Genomic DNA, 19,979 nt, shown 5'->3' on the forward strand with positions numbered 1-19,979 from the left:
CAGCACCCACTTCAACTGATATGTTAACAACACCTACAACACCAGTTGTCTCTACTGCCACTGAAGCAACCACGGGAATAGGTACACCAAACACAACTCCTGTGAGCACGATGGGCTCCGAGAAAACGACATTCATTCCAATGACTGACATTCCCACAGAAACTCTCACTGACTCAGTTACTTCAGTTTCTCCAGTCATGTCCTCAAGCAGCCCTGCCACATTTACCACATCCAAATCCAGCCCTGTGCCAACCAGCACTGATACACTCTTGACATCCACTACCAAGGGGCCACCCTCCACCAATGTGGCCATGACCGAAAAAGGTGAGACAAGGGACCCAACATCTCATGCTTCTTCCACCAGGAAAACCACATTTCTTACTACCACTGAGGTTTGTGCAGATACTGTAACGACAGAGATTACTTCTGCAGCCCCAGTCACACGATCATATACTCTCACAAATACAGTCTTTTATCCAACTACTTCTACTTCAGTGACCACCAATACCTTGATATCACCCATCAGTAAGCATCAGTCTCCATCTGCTTCAACCAGAGACAGGAGCCCTTTCCTCACTCTGACTAACAGATTCCCTAATACCCACACCACTGCTGTCCTTTCAACACACAAGAGAAATTCCACTGGATCCACAACAGAAATCACCATTCCCACGGACATTGCAGAGAATGCCACCTCAACCACAGACACTCTGCCCACTTCTTCCATGACAAAAACAAGTGAGAGTTTGAAAACCTACATAGTAACCGCACTCATGCAAACCGCAGCCCCGGCCACCTCCCTCACGGCCACTCTGCCCTCTGCCGCCGCCGCGCACACCACCGGGGCTGCTAGCACCCTCCTGGTGACCACACCCATGCCCACCGCACGGCCCAGCGCTCCGGCCCTCACCTCTTCCACCATCTACCCCGGCGGGAGCGCCCTCACTTCCGCATTCACCTCACCCCTCCCGGCCTCCGCCGCGCCGCGCACATCCACGACTCTCCCTCCCTCCTCGGTCGGGACGGGAGCCCCCAGCTCCGCGCCCGCCACCACCGAGGCCACATCCGCCGGGCCCGCGGCTCCATCCACCACCGCCACCTCCGCCGTGGCCCTCGGCTCCACACTCGCTCTGGCCAGCCCCTCAGCCACACCCACCCCCAGCCCCGCGGCCGCGGCCTCGGCCACGCCCACGGCCGCGGCCACCCCCACCACCGGGATCATCTCCTCCGGCCCCACCACCCCCCGCACACACAGCACCTTCCCTGTCCAGGCAACCTCGGCCAGCACGCCGGCCGCCACCTCCATCTTCACCACTCCCCGCAGCACGGCGACTCCCTTCCGCTCCAGCGCCATTCCCGCCACATCGCTAGGCGCCTCCTCCCCGGCCCCCGGCAGCACCAGGGCCAGTACCACTCCGGCCGAGGGTGCCAGCCCACCTGCCCCGAGCGCCAGTGTGCCGCCCCCGCACCCCACCACCACGGGGACTCCTCCCAGTGACACCGCTAGCCAGCCTGTCGCCACGGGGGTGCCCTCTCCGCCGTCAGTCACATCCTCCGCCACGCCCAGCAGCACACTCTATGCTCCCGCGTCCACCACCTCCACTCCCGTGGCCACCAGTAGCCCCACCGCGTCCACGGGGGTGCCTCGCTCCCCTCCACCTGCCCCCAGCACAGAGCCCGCCTCCGCCTCCACCCCGCACACCAGCCCTCTGCCCACCGACATGACCACACTCCCCACCACCCACACCACTGCCGGCCCCTCGCCTCCCGCCAGCACGCCCACCGGCTCCACCACGCAGCTCGCCACTCCCAGGGACACCGCAGCCCCGGCCACCTCCCTCACGGCCACTCTGCCCTCTGCCGCCGCCGCGCGCACCACCGGGGCTGCTAGCACCCTCCTGGTGACCACACCCATGCCCACCGCACGGCCCAGCGCTCCGGCCCTCACCTCTTCCACCATCTACCCCGGCGGGAGCGCCCTCACTTCCGCATTCACCTCACCCCTCCCGGCCTCCGCCGCGCCGCGCACATCCACGACTCTCCCTCCCTCCTCGGTCGGGACGGGAGCCCCCAGCTCCGCGCCCGCCACCACCGAGGCCACATCCGCCGGGCCCGCGGCTCCATCCACCACCGCCACCTCCGCCGTGGCCCTCGGCTCCACACTCGCTCTGGCCAGCCCCTCAGCCACACCCACCCCCAGCCCCGCGGCCGCGGCCACCCCCACCACCGGGATCATCTCCTCCGGCCCCACCACCCCCCGCACACACAGCACCTTCCCTGTCCAGGCAACCTCGGCCAGCACGCCGGCCGCCACCTCCATCTTCACCACTCCCCGCAGCACGGCGACTCCCTTCCGCTCCAGCGCCATTCCCGCCACATCGCTAGGCGCCTCCTCCCCGGCCCCCGGCAGCACCAGGGCCAGTACCACTCCGGCCGAGGGTGCCAGCCCACCTGCCCCGAGCGCCAGTGTGCCGCCCCCGCACCCCACCACCACGGGGACTCCTCCCAGTGACACCGCTAGCCAGCCTGTCGCCACGGGGGTGCCCTCTCCGCCGTCAGCCACATCCTCCGCCACGCCCAGCAGCACACTCTATGCTCCCGCGTCCACCACCTCCACTCCCGTGGCTACCAGTAGCCCCACCGCGTCCACGGGGGTGCCTCGCTCCCCTCCACCTGCCCCCAGCACAGAGCCCGCCTCCGCCTCCACCCTGCCCACCAGCCCTCTGCCCACCGACATGACCACACTCCCCACCACCCACACCACTGCCGGCCCCTCGCCTCCCGCCAGCACGCCCACCGGCTCCACCACGCAGCTCGCCACTCCCAGGGACACCGCAGCCCCGGCCACCTCCCTCACGGCCACTCTGCCCTCTGCCGCCGCCGCGCGCACCACCGGGGCTGCTAGCACCCTCCTGGTGACCACACCCATGCCCACCGCACGGCCCAGCGCTCCGGCCCTCACCTCTTCCACCATCTACCCCGGCGGGAGCGCCCTCACTTCCGCATTCACCTCACCCCTCCCGGCCTCCGCCGCGCCGCGCACATCCACGACTCTCCCTCCCTCCTCGGTCGGGACGGGAGCCCCCAGCTCCGCGCCCGCCACCACCGAGGCCACATCCGCCGGGCCCGCGGCTCCACCCACCACCGCCACCTCCGCCGTGGCCCTCGGCTCCACACTCGCTCTGGCCAGCCCCTCAGCCACACCCACCCCCAGCCCCGCGGCCGCGGCCTCGGCCACGCCCACGGCCACGGCCACCCCCACCACCGGGATCATCTCCTCCGGCCCCACCACCCCCCGCACACACAGCACCTTCCCTGTCCAGGCAACCTCGGCCAGCACGCCGGCCGCCACCTCCATCTTCACCACTCCCCGCAGCACGGCGACTCCCTTCCGCTCCAGCGCCATTCCCGCCACATCGCTAGGCGCCTCCTCCCCGGCCCCCGGCAGCACCAGGGCCAGTACCACTCCGGCCGAGGGTGCCAGCCCACCTGCCCCGAGCGCCAGTGTGCCGCCCCCGCACCCCACCACCACGGGGACTCCTCCCAGTGACACCGCTAGCCAGCCTGTCGCCACGGGGGTGCCCTCTCCGCCGTCAGTCACATCCTCCGCCACACCCAGCAGCACACTCTATGCTCCCGCGTCCACCACCTCCACTCCCGTGGCCACCAGTAGCCCCACCGCGTCCACGGGGGTGCCTCGCTCCCCTCCACCTGCCCCCAGCACAGAGCCCGCCTCCGCCTCCACCCCGCACACCAGCCCTCTGCCCACCGACACGACCACACTCCCCACCACCCACACCACTGCCGGCCCCTCGCCTCCCGCCAGCATGCCCACCGGCTCCACCACGCAGCTCGCCACTCCCAGGGACACCGCAGCCCCGGCCACCTCCCTCACGGCCACTCTGCCCTCTGCCGCCGCCGCGCACACCACCGGGGCTGCTAGCACCCTCCTGGTGACCACACCCATGCCCACTGCACGGCCCAGCGCTCCGGCCCTCACCTCTTCCACCATCTACCCCGGCGGGAGCGCCCTCACTTCCGCATTCACCTCACCCCTCCCGGCCTCCGCCGCGCCGCGCACATCCACGACTCTCCCTCCCTCCTCGGTCGGGACGGGAGCCCCCAGCTCCGCGCCCGCCACCACCGAGGCCACATCCGCCGGGCCCGCGGCTCCATCCACCACCGCCACCTCCGCCGTGGCCCTCGGCTCCACACTCGCTCTGGCCAGCCCCTCAGCCAAACCCACCCCCAGCCCCGCGGCCGCGGCCTCGGCCACGCCCACGGCCGCGGCCACCCCCACCACCGGGATCATCTCCTCCGGCCCCACCACCCCCCGCACACACAGCACCTTCCCTGTCCAGGCAACCTCGGCCAGCACGCCGGCCGCCACCTCCATCTTCACCACTCCCCGCAGCACGGCGACTCCCTTCCGCTCCAGCGCCATTCCCGCCACATCGCTAGGCGCCTCCTCCCCGGCCCCCGGCAGCACCAGGGCCAGTACCACTCCGGCCGAGGGTGCCAGCCCACCTGCCCCGAGCGCCAGTGTGCCGCCCCCGCACCCCACCACCACGGGGACTCCTCCCAGTGACACCGCTAGCCAGCCTGTCGCCACGGGGGTGCCCTCTCCGCCGTCAGCCACATCCTCCGCCACGCCCAGCAGCACACTCTATGCTCCCGCGTCCACCACCTCCACTCCCGTGGCTACCAGTAGCCCCACCGCGTCCACGGGGGTGCCTCGCTCCCCTCCACCTGCCCCCAGCACAGAGCCCGCCTCCGCCTCCACCCCGCCCACCAGCCCTCTGCCCACCGACATGACCACACTCCCCACCACCCACACCACTGCCGGCCCCTCGCCTCCCGCCAGCACGCCCAGCGGCTCCACCACGCAGCTCGCCACTCCCAGGGACACCGCAGCTCCGGCCACCTCCCTCACGGCCACTCTGCCCTCTGCCGCCGCCGCGCGCACCACCGGGGCTGCTAGCACCCTCCTGGTGACCACACCCATGCCCACCGCACGGCCCAGCGCTCCGGCCCTCACCTCTTCCACCATCTACCCCGGCGGGAGCGCCCTCACTTCCGCATTCACCTCACCCCTCCCGGCCTCCGCCGCGCCGCGCACATCCACGACTCTCCCTCCCTCCTCGGTCGGGACGGGAGCCCCCAGCTCCGCGCCCGCCACCACCGAGGCCACATCCGCCGGGCCCGCGGCTCCATCCACCACCGCCACCTCCGCCGTGGCCCTCGGCTCCACACTCGCTCTGGCCAGCCCCTCAGCCACACCCACCCCCAGCCCCGCGGCCGCGGCCTCGGCCACGCCCACGGCCGCGGCCACCCCCACCACCGGGATCATCTCCTCCGGCCCCACCACCCCCCGCACACACAGCACCTTCCCTGTCCAGGCAACCTCGGCCAGCACGCCGGCCGCCACCTCCATCTTCACCACTCCCCGCAGCACGGTGACTCCCTTCCGCTCCAGCGCCATTCCTGCCACATCGCTAGGCGCCTCCTCCCCGGCCCCCGGCAGCACCAGGGCCAGTACCACTCCGGCCGAGGGTGCCAGCCCACCTGCCCCGAGCGCCAGTGTGCCGCCCCCGCACCCCACCACCACGGGGACTCCTCCCAGTGACACCGCTAGCCAGCCTGTCGCCACGGGGGTGCCCTCTCCGCCGTCAGTCACATCCTCCGCCACGCCCAGCAGCACACTCTATGCTCCCGCGTCCACCACCTCCACTCCCGTGGCCACCAGTAGCCCCACCGCGTCCACGGGGGTGCCTCGCTCCCCTCCACCTGCCCCCAGCACAGAGCCCGCCTCCGCCTCCACCCCGCACACCAGCCCTCTGCCCACCGACATGACCACACTCCCCACCACCCACACCACTGCCGGCCCCTCGCCTCCCGCCAGCACGCCCACCGGCTCCACCACGCAGCTCGCCACTCCCAGGGACACCGCAGCCCCGGCCACCTCCCTCACGGCCACTCTGCCCTCTGCCGCCGCCGCGCGCACCACCGGGGCTGCTAGCACCCTCCTGGTGACCACACCCATGCCCACCGCACGGCCCAGCGCTCCGGCCCTCACCTCTTCCACCATCTACCCCGGCGGGAGCGCCCTCACTTCCGCATTCACTTCACCCCTCCCGGCCTCCGCCGCGCCGCGCACATCCACGACTCTCCCTCCCTCCTCGGTCGGGACGGGAGCCCCCAGCTCCGCGCCCGCCACCACCGAGGCCACATCCGCCGGGCCCGCGGCTCCATCCACCACCGCCACCTCCGCCGTGGCCCTCGGCTCCACACTCGCTCTGGCCAGCCCCTCAGCCACACCCACCCCCAGCCCCGCGGCCGCGGCCACCCCCACCTACGGGATCATCTCCTCCGGCCCCACCACCCCCCGCACACACAGCACCTTCCCTGTCCAGGCAACCTCGGCCAGCACGCCGGCCGCCACCTCCATCTTCACCACTCCCCGCAGCACGGCGACTCCCTTCCGCTCCAGCGCCATTCCCGCCACATCGCTAGGCGCCTCCTCCCCGGCCCCCGGCAGCACCAGGGCCAGTACCACTCCGGCCGAGGGTGCCAGCCCACCTGCCCCGAGCGCCAGTGTGCCGCCCCCGCACCCCACCACCACGGGGACTCCTCCCAGTGACACCGCTAGCCAGCCTGTCGCCACGGGGGTGCCCTCTCCGCCGTCAGCCACATCCTCCGCCACGCCCAGCAGCACACTCTATGCTCCCGCGTCCACCACCTCCACTCCCGTGGCCACCAGTAGCCCCACCGCGTCCACGGGGGTGCCTCGCTCCCCTCCACCTGCCCCCAGCACAGAGCCCGCCTCCGCCTCCACCCCGCCCACCAGCCCTCTGCCCACCGACATGACCACACTCCCCACCACCCACACCACTGCCGGCCCCTCGCCTCCCGCCAGCACGCCCACCGGCTCCACCACGCAGCTCGCCACTCCCAGGGACACCGCAGCCCCGGCCACCTCCCTCACGGCCACTCTGCCCTCTGCCGCCGCCGCGCGCACCACCGGGGCTGCTAGCACCCTCCTGGTGACCACACCCATGCCCACCGCACGGCCCAGCGCTCCGGCCCTCACCTCTTCCACCATCTACCCCGGCGGGAGCGCCCTCACTTCCGCATTCACCTCACCCCTCCCGGCCTCCGCCGCGCCGCGCACATCCACGACTCTCCCTCCCTCCTCGGTCGGGACGGGAGCCCCCAGCTCCGCGCCCGCCACCACCGAGGCCACATCCGCCGGGCCCGCGGCTCCATCCACCACCGCCACCTCCGCCGTGGCCCTCGGCTCCACACTCGCTCTGGCCAGCCCCTCAGCCACACCCACCCGCAGCCCCGCGGCCGCGGCCTCGGCCACGCCCACGGCCGCGGCCACCCCCACCACCGGGATCATCTCCTCCGGCCCCACCACCCCCCGCACACACAGCACCTTCCCTGTCCAGGCAACCTCGGCCAGCACGCCGGCCGCCACCTCCATCTTCACCACTCCCCGCAGCACGGCGACTCCCTTCCGCTCCAGCGCCATTCCCGCCACATCGCTAGGCGCCTCCTCCCCGGCCCCCGGCAGCACCAGGGCCAGTACCACTCCGGCCGAGGGTGCCAGCCCACCTGCCCCGAGCGCCAGTGTGCTGCCCCCGCACCCCACCACCACGGGGACTCCTCCCAGTGACACCGCTAGCCAGCCTGTCGCCACGGGGGTGCCCTCTCCGCCGTCAGCCACATCCTCCGCCACGCCCAGCAGCACACTCTATGCTCCCGCGTCCACCACCTCCACTCCCGTGGCTACCAGTAGCCCCACCGCGTCCACGGGGGTGCCTCGCTCCCCTCCACCTGCCCCCAGCACAGAGCCCGCCTCCGCCTCCACCCCGCACACCAGCCCTCTGCCCACCGACATGACCACACTCCCCACCACCCACACCACTGCCGGCCCCTCGCCTCCCGCCAGCACGCCCACCGGCTCCACCACGCAGCTCGCCACTCCCAGGGACACCGCAGCCCCGGCCACCTCCCTCACGGCCACTCTGCCCTCTGCCGCCGCCGCGCGCACCACCGGGGCTGCTAGCACCCTCCTGGTGACCACACCCATGCCCACCGCACGGCCCAGCGCTCCGGCCCTCACCTCTTCCACCATCTACCCCGGCGGGAGCGCCCTCACTTCCGCATTCACCTCACCCCTCCCGGCCTCCGCCGCGCCGCGCACATCCACGACTCTCCCTCCCTCCTCGGTCGGGACGGGAGCCCCCAGCTCCGCGCCCGCCACCACCGAGGCCACATCCGCCGGGCCCGCGGCTCCATCCACCACCGCCACCTCCGCCGTGGCCCTCGGCTCCACACTCGCTCTGGCCAGCCCCTCAGCCACACCCACCCCCAGCCCCGCGGCCGCGGCCTCGGCCACGCCCACGGCCGCGGCCACCCCCACCACCGGGATCATCTCCTCCGGCCCCACCACCCCCCGCACACACAGCACCTTCCCTGTCCAGGCAACCTCGGCCAGCACGCCGGCCGCCACCTCCATCTTCACCACTCCCCGCAGCACGGTGACTCCCTTCCGCTCCAGCGCCATTCCCGCCACATCGCTAGGCGCCTCCTCCCCGGCCCCCGGCAGCACCAGGGCCAGTACCACTCCGGCCGAGGGTGCCAGCCCACCTGCCCCGAGCGCCAGTGTGCCGCCCCCGCACCCCACCACCACGGGGACTCCTCCCAGTGACACCGCTAGCCAGCCTGTCGCCACGGGGGTGCCCTCTCCGCCGTCAGTCACATCCTCCGCCACGCCCAGCAGCACACTCTATGCTCCCGCGTCCACCACCTCCACTCCCGTGGCCACCAGTAGCCCCACCGCGTCCACGGGGGTGCCTCGCTCCCCTCCACCTGCCCCCAGCACAGAGCCCGCCTCCGCCTCCACCCCGCACACCAGCCCTCTGCCCACCGACATGACCACACTCCCCACCACCCACACCACTGCCGGCCCCTCGCCTCCCGCCAGCACGCCCACCGGCTCCACCACGCAGCTCGCCACTCCCAGGGACACCGCAGCCCCGGCCACCTCCCTCACGGCCACTCTGCCCTCTGCCGCCGCCGCGCGCACCACCGGGGCTGCTAGCACCCTCCTGGTGACCACACCCATGCCCACCGCACGGCCCAGCGCTCCGGCCCTCACCTCTTCCACCATCTACCCCGGCGGGAGCGCCCTCACTTCCGCATTCACCTCACCCCTCCCGGCCTCCGCCGCGCCGCGCACATCCACGACTCTCCCTCCCTCCTCGGTCGGGACGGGAGCCCCCAGCTCCGCGCCCGCCACCACCGAGGCCACATCCGCCGGGCCCGCGGCTCCATCCACCACCGCCACCTCCGCCGTGGCCCTCGGCTCCACACTCGCTCTGGCCAGCCCCTCAGCCACACCCACCCCCAGCCCCGCGGCCGCGGCCACCCCCACCACCGGGATCATCTCCTCCGGCCCCACCACCCCCCGCACACACAGCACCTTCCCTGTCCAGGCAACCTCGGCCAGCACGCCGGCCGCCACCTCCATCTTCACCACTCCCCGCAGCACGGCGACTCCCTTCCGCTCCAGCGCCATTCCCGCCACATCGCTAGGCGCCTCCTCCCCGGCCCCCGGCAGCACCAGGGCCAGTACCACTCCGGCCGAGGGTGCCAGCCCACCTGCCCCGAGCGCCAGTGTGCCGCCCCCGCACCCCACCACCACGGGGACTCCTCCCAGTGACACCGCTAGCCAGCCTGTCGCCACGGGGGTGCCCTCTCCGCCGTCAGCCACATCCTCCGCCACGCCCAGCAGCACACTCTATGCTCCCGCGTCCACCACCTCCACTCCCGTGGCTACCAGTAGCCCCACCGCGTCCACGGGGGTGCCTCGCTCCCCTCCACCTGCCCCCAGCACAGAGCCGGCCTCCGCCTCCACCCCGCCCACCAGCCCTCTGCCCACCGACATGACCACACTCCCCACCACCCACACCACTGCCGGCCCCTCGCCTCCCGCCAGCACGCCCACCGGCTCCACCACGCAGCTCGCCACTCCCAGGGACACCGCAGCCCCGGCCACCTCCCTCACGGCCACTCTGCCCTCTGCCGCCGCCGCGCGCACCACCGGGGCTGCTAGCACCCTCCTGGTGACCACACCCATGCCCACCGCACGGCCCAGCGCTCCGGCCCTCACCTCTTCCACCATCTACCCTGGCGGGAGCGCCCTCACTTCCGCATTCACCTCACCCCTCCCGGCCTCCGCCGCGCCGCGCACATCCACGACTCTCCCTCCCTCCTCGGTCGGGACGGGAGCCCCCAGCTCCGCGCCCGCCACCACCGAGGCCACATCCACCGGGCCCGCGGCTCCACCCACCACCGCCAGCTCCGCCGTGGCCCTCGGCTCCACACTCGCTCTGGCCAGCCCCTCAGCCACACCCACCCCCAGCCCCGCGGCCGCGGCCTCGGCCACGCCCACGGCCGCGGCCACCCCCACCACCGGGATCATCTCCTCCGGCCCCACCACCCCCCGCACACACAGCACCTTCCCTGTCCAGGCAACCTCGGCCAGCACGCCGGCCGCCACCTCCATCTTCACCACTCCCCGCAGCACGGCGACTCCCTTCCGCTCCAGCGCCATTCCCGCCACATCGCTAGGCGCCTCCTCCCCGGCCCCCGGCAGCACCAGGGCCAGTACCACTCCGGCCGAGGGTGCCAGCCCACCTGCCCCGAGCGCCAGTGTGCCGTCCCCGCACCCCACCACCACGGGGACTCCTCCCAGTGACACCGCTAGCCAGCCTGTCGCCACGGGGGTGCCCTCTCCGCCGTCAGTCACATCCTCCGCCACGCCCAGCAGCACACTCTATGCTCCCGCGTCCACCACCTCCACTCCCGTGGCCACCAGTAGCCCCACCGCGTCCACGGGGGTGCCTCGCTCCCCTCCACCTGCCCCCAGCACAGAGCCCGCCTCCGCCTCCACCCCGCCCACCAGCCCTCTGCGCACCGACACGACCACACTCCCCACCACCCACACCACTGCCGGCCCCTCGCCTCCCGCCAGCACGCCCACCGGCTCCACCACGCAGCTCGCCACTCCCAGGGACACCGCAGCCCCGGCCACCTCCCTCACGGCCACTCTGCCCTCTGCCGCCGCCGCGCGCACCACCGGGGCTGCTAGCACCCTCCTGGTGACCACACCCATGCCCACCGCACGGCCCAGCGCTCCGGCCCTCACCTCTTCCACCATCTACCCCGGCGGGAGCGCCCTCACTTCCGCATTCACCTCACCCCTCCCGGCCTCCGCCGCGCCGCGCACATCCACGACTCTCCCTCCCTCCTCGGTCGGGACGGGAGCCCCCAGCTCCGCGCCCGCCACCACCGAGGCCACATCCGCCGGGCCCGCGGCTCCATCCACCACCGCCACCTCCGCCGTGGCCCTCGGCTCCACACTCGCTCTGGCCAGCCCCTCAGCCACACCCACCCCCAGCCCCGCGGCCGCGGCCTCGGCCACGCCCACGGCCGCGGCCACCCCCACCACCGGGATCATCTCCTCCGGCCCCACCACCCCCCGCACACACAGCACCTTCCCTGTCCAGGCAACCTCGGCCAGCACGCCGGCCGCCACCTCCATCTTCACCACTCCCCGCAGCACGGCGACTCCCTTCCGCTCCAGCGCCATTCCCGCCACATCGCTAGGCGCCTCCTCCCCGGCCCCCGGCAGCACCAGGGCCAGTACCACTCCGGCCGAGGGTGCCAGCCCACCTGCCCCGAGCGCCAGTGTGCCGCCCCCGCACCCCACCACCACGGGGACTCCTCCCAGTGACACCGCTAGCCAGCCTGTCGCCACGGGGGTGCCCTCTCCGCCGTCAGTCACATCCTCCGCCACGCCCAGCAGCACACTCTATGCTCCCGCGTCCACCACCTCCACTCCCGTGGCCACCAGTAGCCCCACCGCGTCCACGGGGGTGCCTCGCTCCCCTCCACCTGCCCCCAGCACAGAGCCCGCCTCCGCCTCCACCCCGCACACCAGCCCTCTGCCCACCGACATGACCACACTCCCCACCACCCACACCACTGCCGGCCCCTCGCCTCCCGCCAGCACGCCCAGCGGCTCCACCACGCAGCTCGCCACTCCCAGGGACACCGCAGCCCCGGCCACCTCCCTCACGGCCACTCTGCCCTCTGCCGCCGCCGCGCGCACCACCGGGGCTGCTAGCACCCTCCTGGTGACCACACCCATGCCCACCGCACGGCCCAGCGCTCCGGCCCTCACCTCTTCCACCATCTACCCCGGCGGGAGCGCCCTCACTTCCGCATTCACCTCACCCCTCCCGGCCTCCGCCGCGCCGCGCACATCCACGACTCTCCCTCCCTCCTCGGTCGGGACGGGAGCCCCCAGCTCCGCGCCCGCCACCACCGAGGCCACATCCGCCGGGCCCGCGGCTCCATCCACCACCGCCACCTCCGCCGTGGCCCTCGGCTCCACACTCGCTCTGGCCAGCCCCTCAGCCACACCCACCCGCAGCCCCGCGGCCGCGGCCTCGGCCACGCCCACGGCCGCGGCCACCCCCACCACCGGGATCATCTCCTCCGGCCCCACCACCCCCCGCACACACAGCACCTTCCCTGTCCAGGCAACCTCGGCCAGCACGCCGGCCGCCACCTCCATCTTCACCACTCCCCGCAGCACGGCGACTCCCTTCCGCTCCAGCGCCATTCCCGCCACATCGCTAGGCGCCTCCTCCCCGGCCCCCGGCAGCACCAGGGCCAGTACCACTCCGGCCGAGGGTGCCAGCCCACCTGCCCCGAGCGCCAGTGTGCCGCCCCCGCACCCCACCACCACGGGGACTCCTCCCAGTGACACCGCTAGCCAGCCTGTCGCCACGGGGGTGCCCTCTCCGCCGTCAGCCACATCCTCCGCCACGCCCAGCAGCACACTCTATGCTCCCGCGTCCACCACCTCCACTCCCGTGGCTACCAGTAGCCCCACCGCGTCCACGGGGGTGCCTCGCTCCCCTCCACCTGCCCCCAGCACAGAGCCCGCCTCCGCCTCCACCCCGCCCACCAGCCCTCTGCCCACCGACATGACCACACTCCCCACCACCCACACCACTGCCGGCCCCTCGCCTCCCGCCAGCACGCCCAGCGGCTCCACCACGCAGCTCGCCACTCCCAGGGACACCGCAGCTCCGGCCACCTCCCTCACGGCCACTCTGCCCTCTGCCGCCGCCGCGCGCACCACCGGGGCTGCTAGCACCCTCCTGGTGACCACACCCATGCCCACCGCACGGCCCAGCGCTCCGGCCCTCACCTCTTCCACCATCTACCCCGGCGGGAGCGCCCTCACTTCCGCATTCACCTCACCCCTCCCGGCCTCCGCCGCGCCGCGCACATCCACGACTCTCCCTCCCTCCTCGGTCGGGACGGGAGCCCCCAGCTCCGCGCCCGCCACCACCGAGGCCACATCCGCCGGGCCCGCGGCTCCATCCACCACCGCCACCTCCGCCGTGGCCCTCGGCTCCACACTCGCTCTGGCCAGCCCCTCAGCCACACCCACCCCCAGCCCCGCGGCCGCGGCCTCGGCCACGCCCACGGCCGCGGCCACCCCCACCACCGGGATCATCTCCTCCGGCCCCACCACCCCCCGCACACACAGCACCTTCCCTGTCCAGGCAACCTCGGCCAGCACGCCGGCCGCCACCTCCATCTTCACCACTCCCCGCAGCACGGTGACTCCCTTCCGCTCCAGCGCCATTCCTGCCACATCGCTAGGCGCCTCCTCCCCGGCCCCCGGCAGTACCAGGGCCAGTACCACTCCGGCCGAGGGTGCCAGCCCACCTGCCCCGAGCGCCAGTGTGCCGCCCCCGCACCCCACCACCACGGGGACTCCTCCCAGTGACACCGCTAGCCAGCCTGTCGCCACGGGGGTGCCCTCTCCGCCGTCAGTCACATCCTCCGCCACGCCCAGCAGCACACTCTATGCTCCCGCGTCCACCACCTCCACTCCCGTGGCCACCAGTAGCCCCACCGCGTCCACGGGGGTGCCTCGCTCCCCTCCACCTGCCCCCAGCACAGAGCCCGCCTCCGCCTCCACCCCGCACACCAGCCCTCTGCCCACCGACATGACCACACTCCCCACCACCCACACCACTGCCGGCCCCTCGCCTCCCGCCAGCACGCCCACCGGCTCCACCACGCAGCTCGCCACTCCCAGGGACACCGCAGCCCCGGCCACCTCCCTCACGGCCACTCTGCCCTCTGCCGCCGCCGCGCGCACCACCGGGGCTGCTAGCACCCTCCTGGTGACCACACCCATGCCCACCGCACGGCCCAGCGCTCCGGCCCTCACCTCTTCCACCATCTACCCCGGCGGGAGCGCCCTCACTTCCGCATTCACTTCACCCCTCCCGGCCTCCGCCGCGCCGCGCACATCCACGACTCTCCCTCCCTCCTCGGTCGGGACGGGAGCCCCCAGCTCCGCGCCCGCCACCACCGAGGCCACATCCGCCGGGCCCGCGGCTCCATCCACCACCGCCACCTCCGCCGTGGCCCTCGGCTCCACACTCGCTCTGGCCAGCCCCTCAGCCACACCCACCCCCAGCCCCGCGGCCGCGGCCACCCCCACCTACGGGATCATCTCCTCCGGCCCCACCACCCCCCGCACACACAGCACCTTCCCTGTCCAGGCAACCTCGGCCAGCACGCCGGCCGCCACCTCCATCTTCACCACTCCCCGCAGCACGGCGACTCCCTTCCGCTCCAGCGCCATTCCCGCCACATCGCTAGGCGCCTCCTCCCCGGCCCCCGGCAGCACCAGGGCCAGTACCACTCCGGCCGAGGGTGCCAGCCCACCTGCCCCGAGCGCCAGTGTGCCGACCCCGCACCCCACCACCACGGGGACTCCTCCCAGTGACACCGCTAGCCAGCCTGTCGCCACGGGGGTGCCCTCTCCGCCGTCAGCCACATCCTCCGCCACGCCCAGCAGCACACTCTATGCTCCCGCGTCCACCACCTCCACTCCCGTGGCCACCAGTAGCCCCACCGCGTCCACGGGGGTGCCTCGCTCCCCTCCACCTGCCCCCAGCACAGAGCCCGCCTCCGCCTCCACCCCGCCCACCAGCTCTCTGCCCACCGACATGACCACACTCCCCACCACCCACACCACTGCCGGCCCCTCGCCTCCCGCCAGCACGCCCACCGGCTCCACCACGCAGCTCGCCACTCCCAGGGACACCGCAGCCCCGGCCACCTCCCTCACGGCCACTCTGCCCTCTGCCGCCGCCGCGCGCACCACCGGGGCTGCTAGCACCCTCCTGGTGACCACACCCATGCCCACCGCACGGCCCAGCGCTCCGGCCCTCACCTCTTCCACCATCTACCCCGGCGGGAGCGCCCTCACTTCCGCATTCACCTCACCCCTCCCGGCCTCCGCCGCGCCGCGCACATCCACGACTCTCCCTCCCTCCTCGGTCGGGACGGGAGCCCCCAGCTCCGCGCCCGCCACCACCGAGGCCACATCCGCCGGGCCCGCGGCTCCATCCACCACCGCCACCTCCGCCGTGGCCCTCGGCTCCACACTCGCTCTGGCCAGCCCCTCAGCCACACCCACCCGCAGCCCCGCGGCCGCGGCCTCGGCCACGCCCACGGCCGCGGCCACCCCCACCACCGGGATCATCTCCTCCGGCCCCACCACCCCCCGCACACACAGCACCTTCCCTGTCCAGGCAACCTCGGCCAGCACGCCGGCCGCCACCTCCATCTTCACCACTCCCCGCAGCACGGCGACTCCCTTCCGCTCCAGCGCCATTCCCGCCACATCGCTAGGCGCCTCCTCCCCGGCCCCCGGCAGCACCAGGGCCAGTACCACTCCGGCCGAGGGTGCCAGCCCACCTGCCCCGAGCGCCAGTGTGCCGCCCCCGCACCCCACCACCACGGGGACTCCTCCCAGTGACACCGCTAGCCAGCCTGTCGCCACGGGGGTGCCCTCTCCGCCGTCAGTCACATCCTCCGCCACGCCCAGCAGCACACTCTATGCTCCCGTGTCCACCACCTCCACTCCCGTGGCCACCAGTAGCCCCACCGCGTCCACGGGGGTGCCTCGCTCCCCTCCACCTGCCCCCAGCACAGAGCCCGCCTCCGCCTCCACCCCGCACACCAGCCCTCTGCCCACCGACACGACCACACTCCCCACCACCCACACCACTGCCGGCCCCTCGCCTCCCGCCAGCACGCCCAGCGGCTCCACCACGCAGCTCGCCACTCCCAGGGACACCGCAGCCCCGGCCACCTCCCTCACGGCCACTCTGCCCTCTGCCGCCGCCGCGCACACCACCGGAGCTGCTAGCACCCTCCTGGTGACCACACCCATGCCCACCGCACGGCCCAGCGCTCCGGCCCTCACCTCTTCCACCATCTACCCCGGCGGGAGCGCCCTCACTTCCGCATTCACCTCACCCCTCCCGGCCTCCGCCGCGCCGCGCACATCCACGACTCTCCCTCCCTCCTCGGTCGGGACGGGAGCCCCCAGCTCCGCGCCCGCCACCACCGAGGCCACATCCGCCGGGCCCGCGGCTCCATCCACCACCGCCACCTCCGCCGTGGCCCTCGGCTCCACACTCGCTCTGGCCAGCCCCTCAGCCACACCCACCCCCAGCCCCGCGGCCGCGGCCTCGGCCACGCCCACGGCCGCGGCCACCCCCACCACCGGGATCATCTCCTCCGGCCCCACCACCCCCCGCACACACAGCACCTTCCCTGTCCAGGCAACCTCGGCCAGCACGCCGGCCGCCACCTCCATCTTCACCACTCCCCGCAGCACGGCGACTCCCTTCAGCTCCAGCGCCATTCCCGCCACATCGCTAGGCGCCTCCTCCCCGGCCCCCGGCAGCACCAGGGCCAGTACCACTCCGGCCGAGGGTGCCAGCCCACCTGCCCCGAGCGCCAGTGTGCCGCCCCCGCACCCCACCACCACGGGGACTCCTCCCAGTGACACCGCTAGCCAGCCTGTCGCCACGGGGGTGCCCTCTCCGCCGTCAGCCACATCCTCCGCCACGCCCAGCAGCACACTCTATGCTCCCGCGTCCACCACCTCCACTCCCGTGGCTACCAGTAGCCCCACCGCGTCCACGGGGGTGCCTCGCTCCCCTCCACCTGCCCCCAGCACAGAGCCCGCCTCCGCCTCCACCCCGCCCACCAGCCCTCTGCCCACCGACATGACCACACTCCCCACCACCCACACCACTGCCGGCCCCTCGCCTCCCGCCAGCACGCCCACCGGCTCCACCACGCAGCTCGCCACTCCCAGGGACACCGCAGCTCCGGCCACCTCCCTCACGGCCACTCTGCCCTCTGCCGCCGCCGCGCGCACCACCGGGGCTGCTAGCACCCTCCTGGTGACCACACCCATGCCCACCGCACGGCCCAGCGCTCCGGCCCTCACCTCTTCCACCATCTACCCCGGCGGGAGCGCCCTCACTTCCGCATTCACCTCACCCCTCCCGGCCTCCGCCGCGCCGCGCACATCCACGACTCTCCCTCCCTCCTCGGTCGGGACGGGAGCCCCCAGCTCCGCGCCCGCCACCACCGAGGCCACATCCGCCGGGCCCGCGGCTCCATCCACCACCGCCACCTCCGCCGTGGCCCTCGGCTCCACACTCGCTCTGGCCAGCCCCTCAGCCACACCCACCCCCAGCCCCGCGGCCGCGGCCTCGGCCACGCCCACGGCCGCGGCCACCCCCACCACCGGATCATCTCCTCCGGCCCCACCACCCCCCGCACACACAGCACCTTCCCTGTCCAGGCAACCTCGGCCAGCACGCCGGCCGCCACCTCCATCTTCACCACTCCCCGCAGCACGGTGACTCCCTTCCGCTCCAGCGCCATTCCTGCCACATCGCTAGGCGCCTCCTCCCCGGCCCCCGGCAGCACCAGGGCCAGTACCACTCCGGCCGAGGGTGCCAGCCCACCTGCCCCGAGCGCCAGTGTGCCGCCCCCGCACCCCACCACCACGGGGACTCCTCCCAGTGACACCGCTAGCCAGCCTGTCGCCACGGGGGTGCCCTCTCCGCCGTCAGTCACATCCTCCGCCACGCCCAGCAGCACACTCTATGCTCCCGCGTCCACCACCTCCACTCCCGTGGCCACCAGTAGCCCCACCGCGTCCACGGGGGTGCCTCGCTCCCCTCCACCTGCCCCCAGCACAGAGCCCGCCTCCGCCTCCACCCCGCACACCAGCCCTCTGCCCACCGACATGACCACACTCCCCACCACCCACACCACTGCCGGCCCCTCGCCTCCCGCCAGCACGCCCACCGGCTCCACCACGCAGCTCGCCACTCCCAGGGACACCGCAGCCCCGGCCACCTCCCTCACGGCCACTCTGCCCTCTGCCGCCGCCGCGCGCACCACCGGGGCTGCTAGCACCCTCCTGGTGACCACACCCATGCCCACCGCACGGCCCAGCGCTCCGGCCCTCACCTCTTCCACCATCTACCCCGGCGGGAGCGCCCTCACTTCCGCATTCACCTCACCCCTCCCGGCCTCCGCCGCGCCGCGCACATCCACGACTCTCCCTCCCTCCTCGGTCGGGACGGGAGCCCCCAGCTCCGCGCCCGCCACCACCGAGGCCACATCCGCCGGGCCCGCGGCTCCACCCACCACCGCCAGCTCCGCCGTGGCCCTCGGCTCCACACTCGCTCTGGCCAGCCCCTCAGCCACACCCACCCCCAGCCCCGCGGCCGCGGCCTCGGCCACGCCCACGGCCGCGGCCACCCCCACCACCGGGATCATCTCCTCCGGCCCCACACCCCCCGCACACACAGCACCTTCCCTGTCCAGGCAACCTCGGCCAGCACGCCGGCCGCCACCTCCATCTTCACCACTCCCCGCAGCACGGCGACTCCCTTCCGCTCCAGCGCCATTCCCGCCACATCGCTAGGCGCCTCCTCCCCGGCCCCCGGCAGCACCAGGGCCAGTACCACTCCGGCCGAGGGTGCCAGCCCACCTGCCCCGAGCGCCAGTGTGCCGCCCCCGCACCCCACCACCACGGGGACTCCTCCCAGTGACACCGCTAGCCAGCCTGTCGCCACGGGGGTGCCCTCTCCGCCGTCAGTCACATCCTCCGCCACGCCCAGCAGCACACTCTATGCTCCCGCGTCCACCACCTCCACTCCCGTGGCCACCAGTAGCCCCACCGCGTCCACGGGGGTGCCTCGCTCCCCTCCACCTGCCCCCAGCACAGAGCCCGCCTCCGCCTCCACCCCGCCCACCAGCCCTCTGCCCACCGACATGACCACACTCCCCACCACCCACACCACTGCCGGCCCCTCGCCTCCCGCCAGCACGCCCACCGGCTCCACCACGCAGCTCGCCACTCCCAGGGACACCGCAGCCCCGGCCACCTCCCTCACGGCCACTCTGCCCTCTGCCGCCGCCGCGCACACCACCGGGGCTGCTAGCACCCTCCTGGTGACCACACCCATGCCCACCGCACGGCCCAGCGCTCCGGCCCTCACCTCTTCCACCATCTACCCCGGCGGGAGCGCCCTCACTTCCGCATTCACCTCACCCCTCCCGGCCTCCGCCGCGCCGCGCACATCCACGACTCTCCCTCCCTCCTCGGTCGGGACGGGAGCCCCCAGCTCCGCGCCCGCCACCACCGAGGCCACATCCGCCGGGCCCGCGGCTCCATCCACCACCGGCACCTCCGCCGTGGCCCTCGGCTCCACACTCGCTCTGGCCAGCCCCTCAGCCACACCCACCCCCAGCCCCGCGGCCGCGGCCTCGGCCACGCCCACGGCCGCGGCCAACCCCACCACCGGGATCATCTCCTCCGGCCCCACCACCCCCCGCACACACAGCACCTTCCCTGTCCAGGCAACCTCGGCCAGCACGCCGGCCGCCACCTCCATCTTCACCACTCCCCGCAGCACGGCGACTCCCTTCCGCTCCAGCGCCATTCCCGCCACATCGCTAGGCGCCTCCTCCCCGGCCCCCGG

General features: G+C 73.3%; 1 protein-coding gene across 1 annotated transcript in view; it reads left to right on the top strand.

The window, feature by feature from the left end:
- Positions 1 to 311: 311 nt before the first annotated feature.
- LOC147344898 (uncharacterized) overlaps positions 312 to 19,979 on the top strand; it is a 43,725-nt gene continuing 24,057 nt past the window's right edge. Inside the window, exons 1-12 of the mRNA XM_086375586.1 lie at positions 312 to 324; positions 393 to 525; positions 5,747 to 5,873; positions 7,863 to 7,928; positions 8,895 to 8,945; positions 10,947 to 11,018; positions 11,985 to 12,131; positions 13,029 to 13,166; positions 14,061 to 14,153; positions 16,113 to 16,160; positions 18,188 to 18,238; positions 19,405 to 19,449. Of these exons, the coding sequence (XP_086231712.1) occupies positions 312 to 324; positions 393 to 525; positions 5,747 to 5,873; positions 7,863 to 7,928; positions 8,895 to 8,945; positions 10,947 to 11,018; positions 11,985 to 12,131; positions 13,029 to 13,166; positions 14,061 to 14,153; positions 16,113 to 16,160; positions 18,188 to 18,238; positions 19,405 to 19,449 (984 nt within the window). The remainder of the gene's footprint in view (positions 325 to 392; positions 526 to 5,746; positions 5,874 to 7,862; positions 7,929 to 8,894; positions 8,946 to 10,946; positions 11,019 to 11,984; positions 12,132 to 13,028; positions 13,167 to 14,060; positions 14,154 to 16,112; positions 16,161 to 18,187; positions 18,239 to 19,404; positions 19,450 to 19,979) is intronic.

Source organism: Bos grunniens, chromosome 25 (genome assembly GCF_055505025.1).
Source record: "Bos grunniens cultivar Pamir isolate PY7600 chromosome 25, Bosgru_T2T1.0, whole genome shotgun sequence".
Taxonomy (NCBI): domain Eukaryota; kingdom Metazoa; phylum Chordata; class Mammalia; order Artiodactyla; family Bovidae; genus Bos; species Bos grunniens.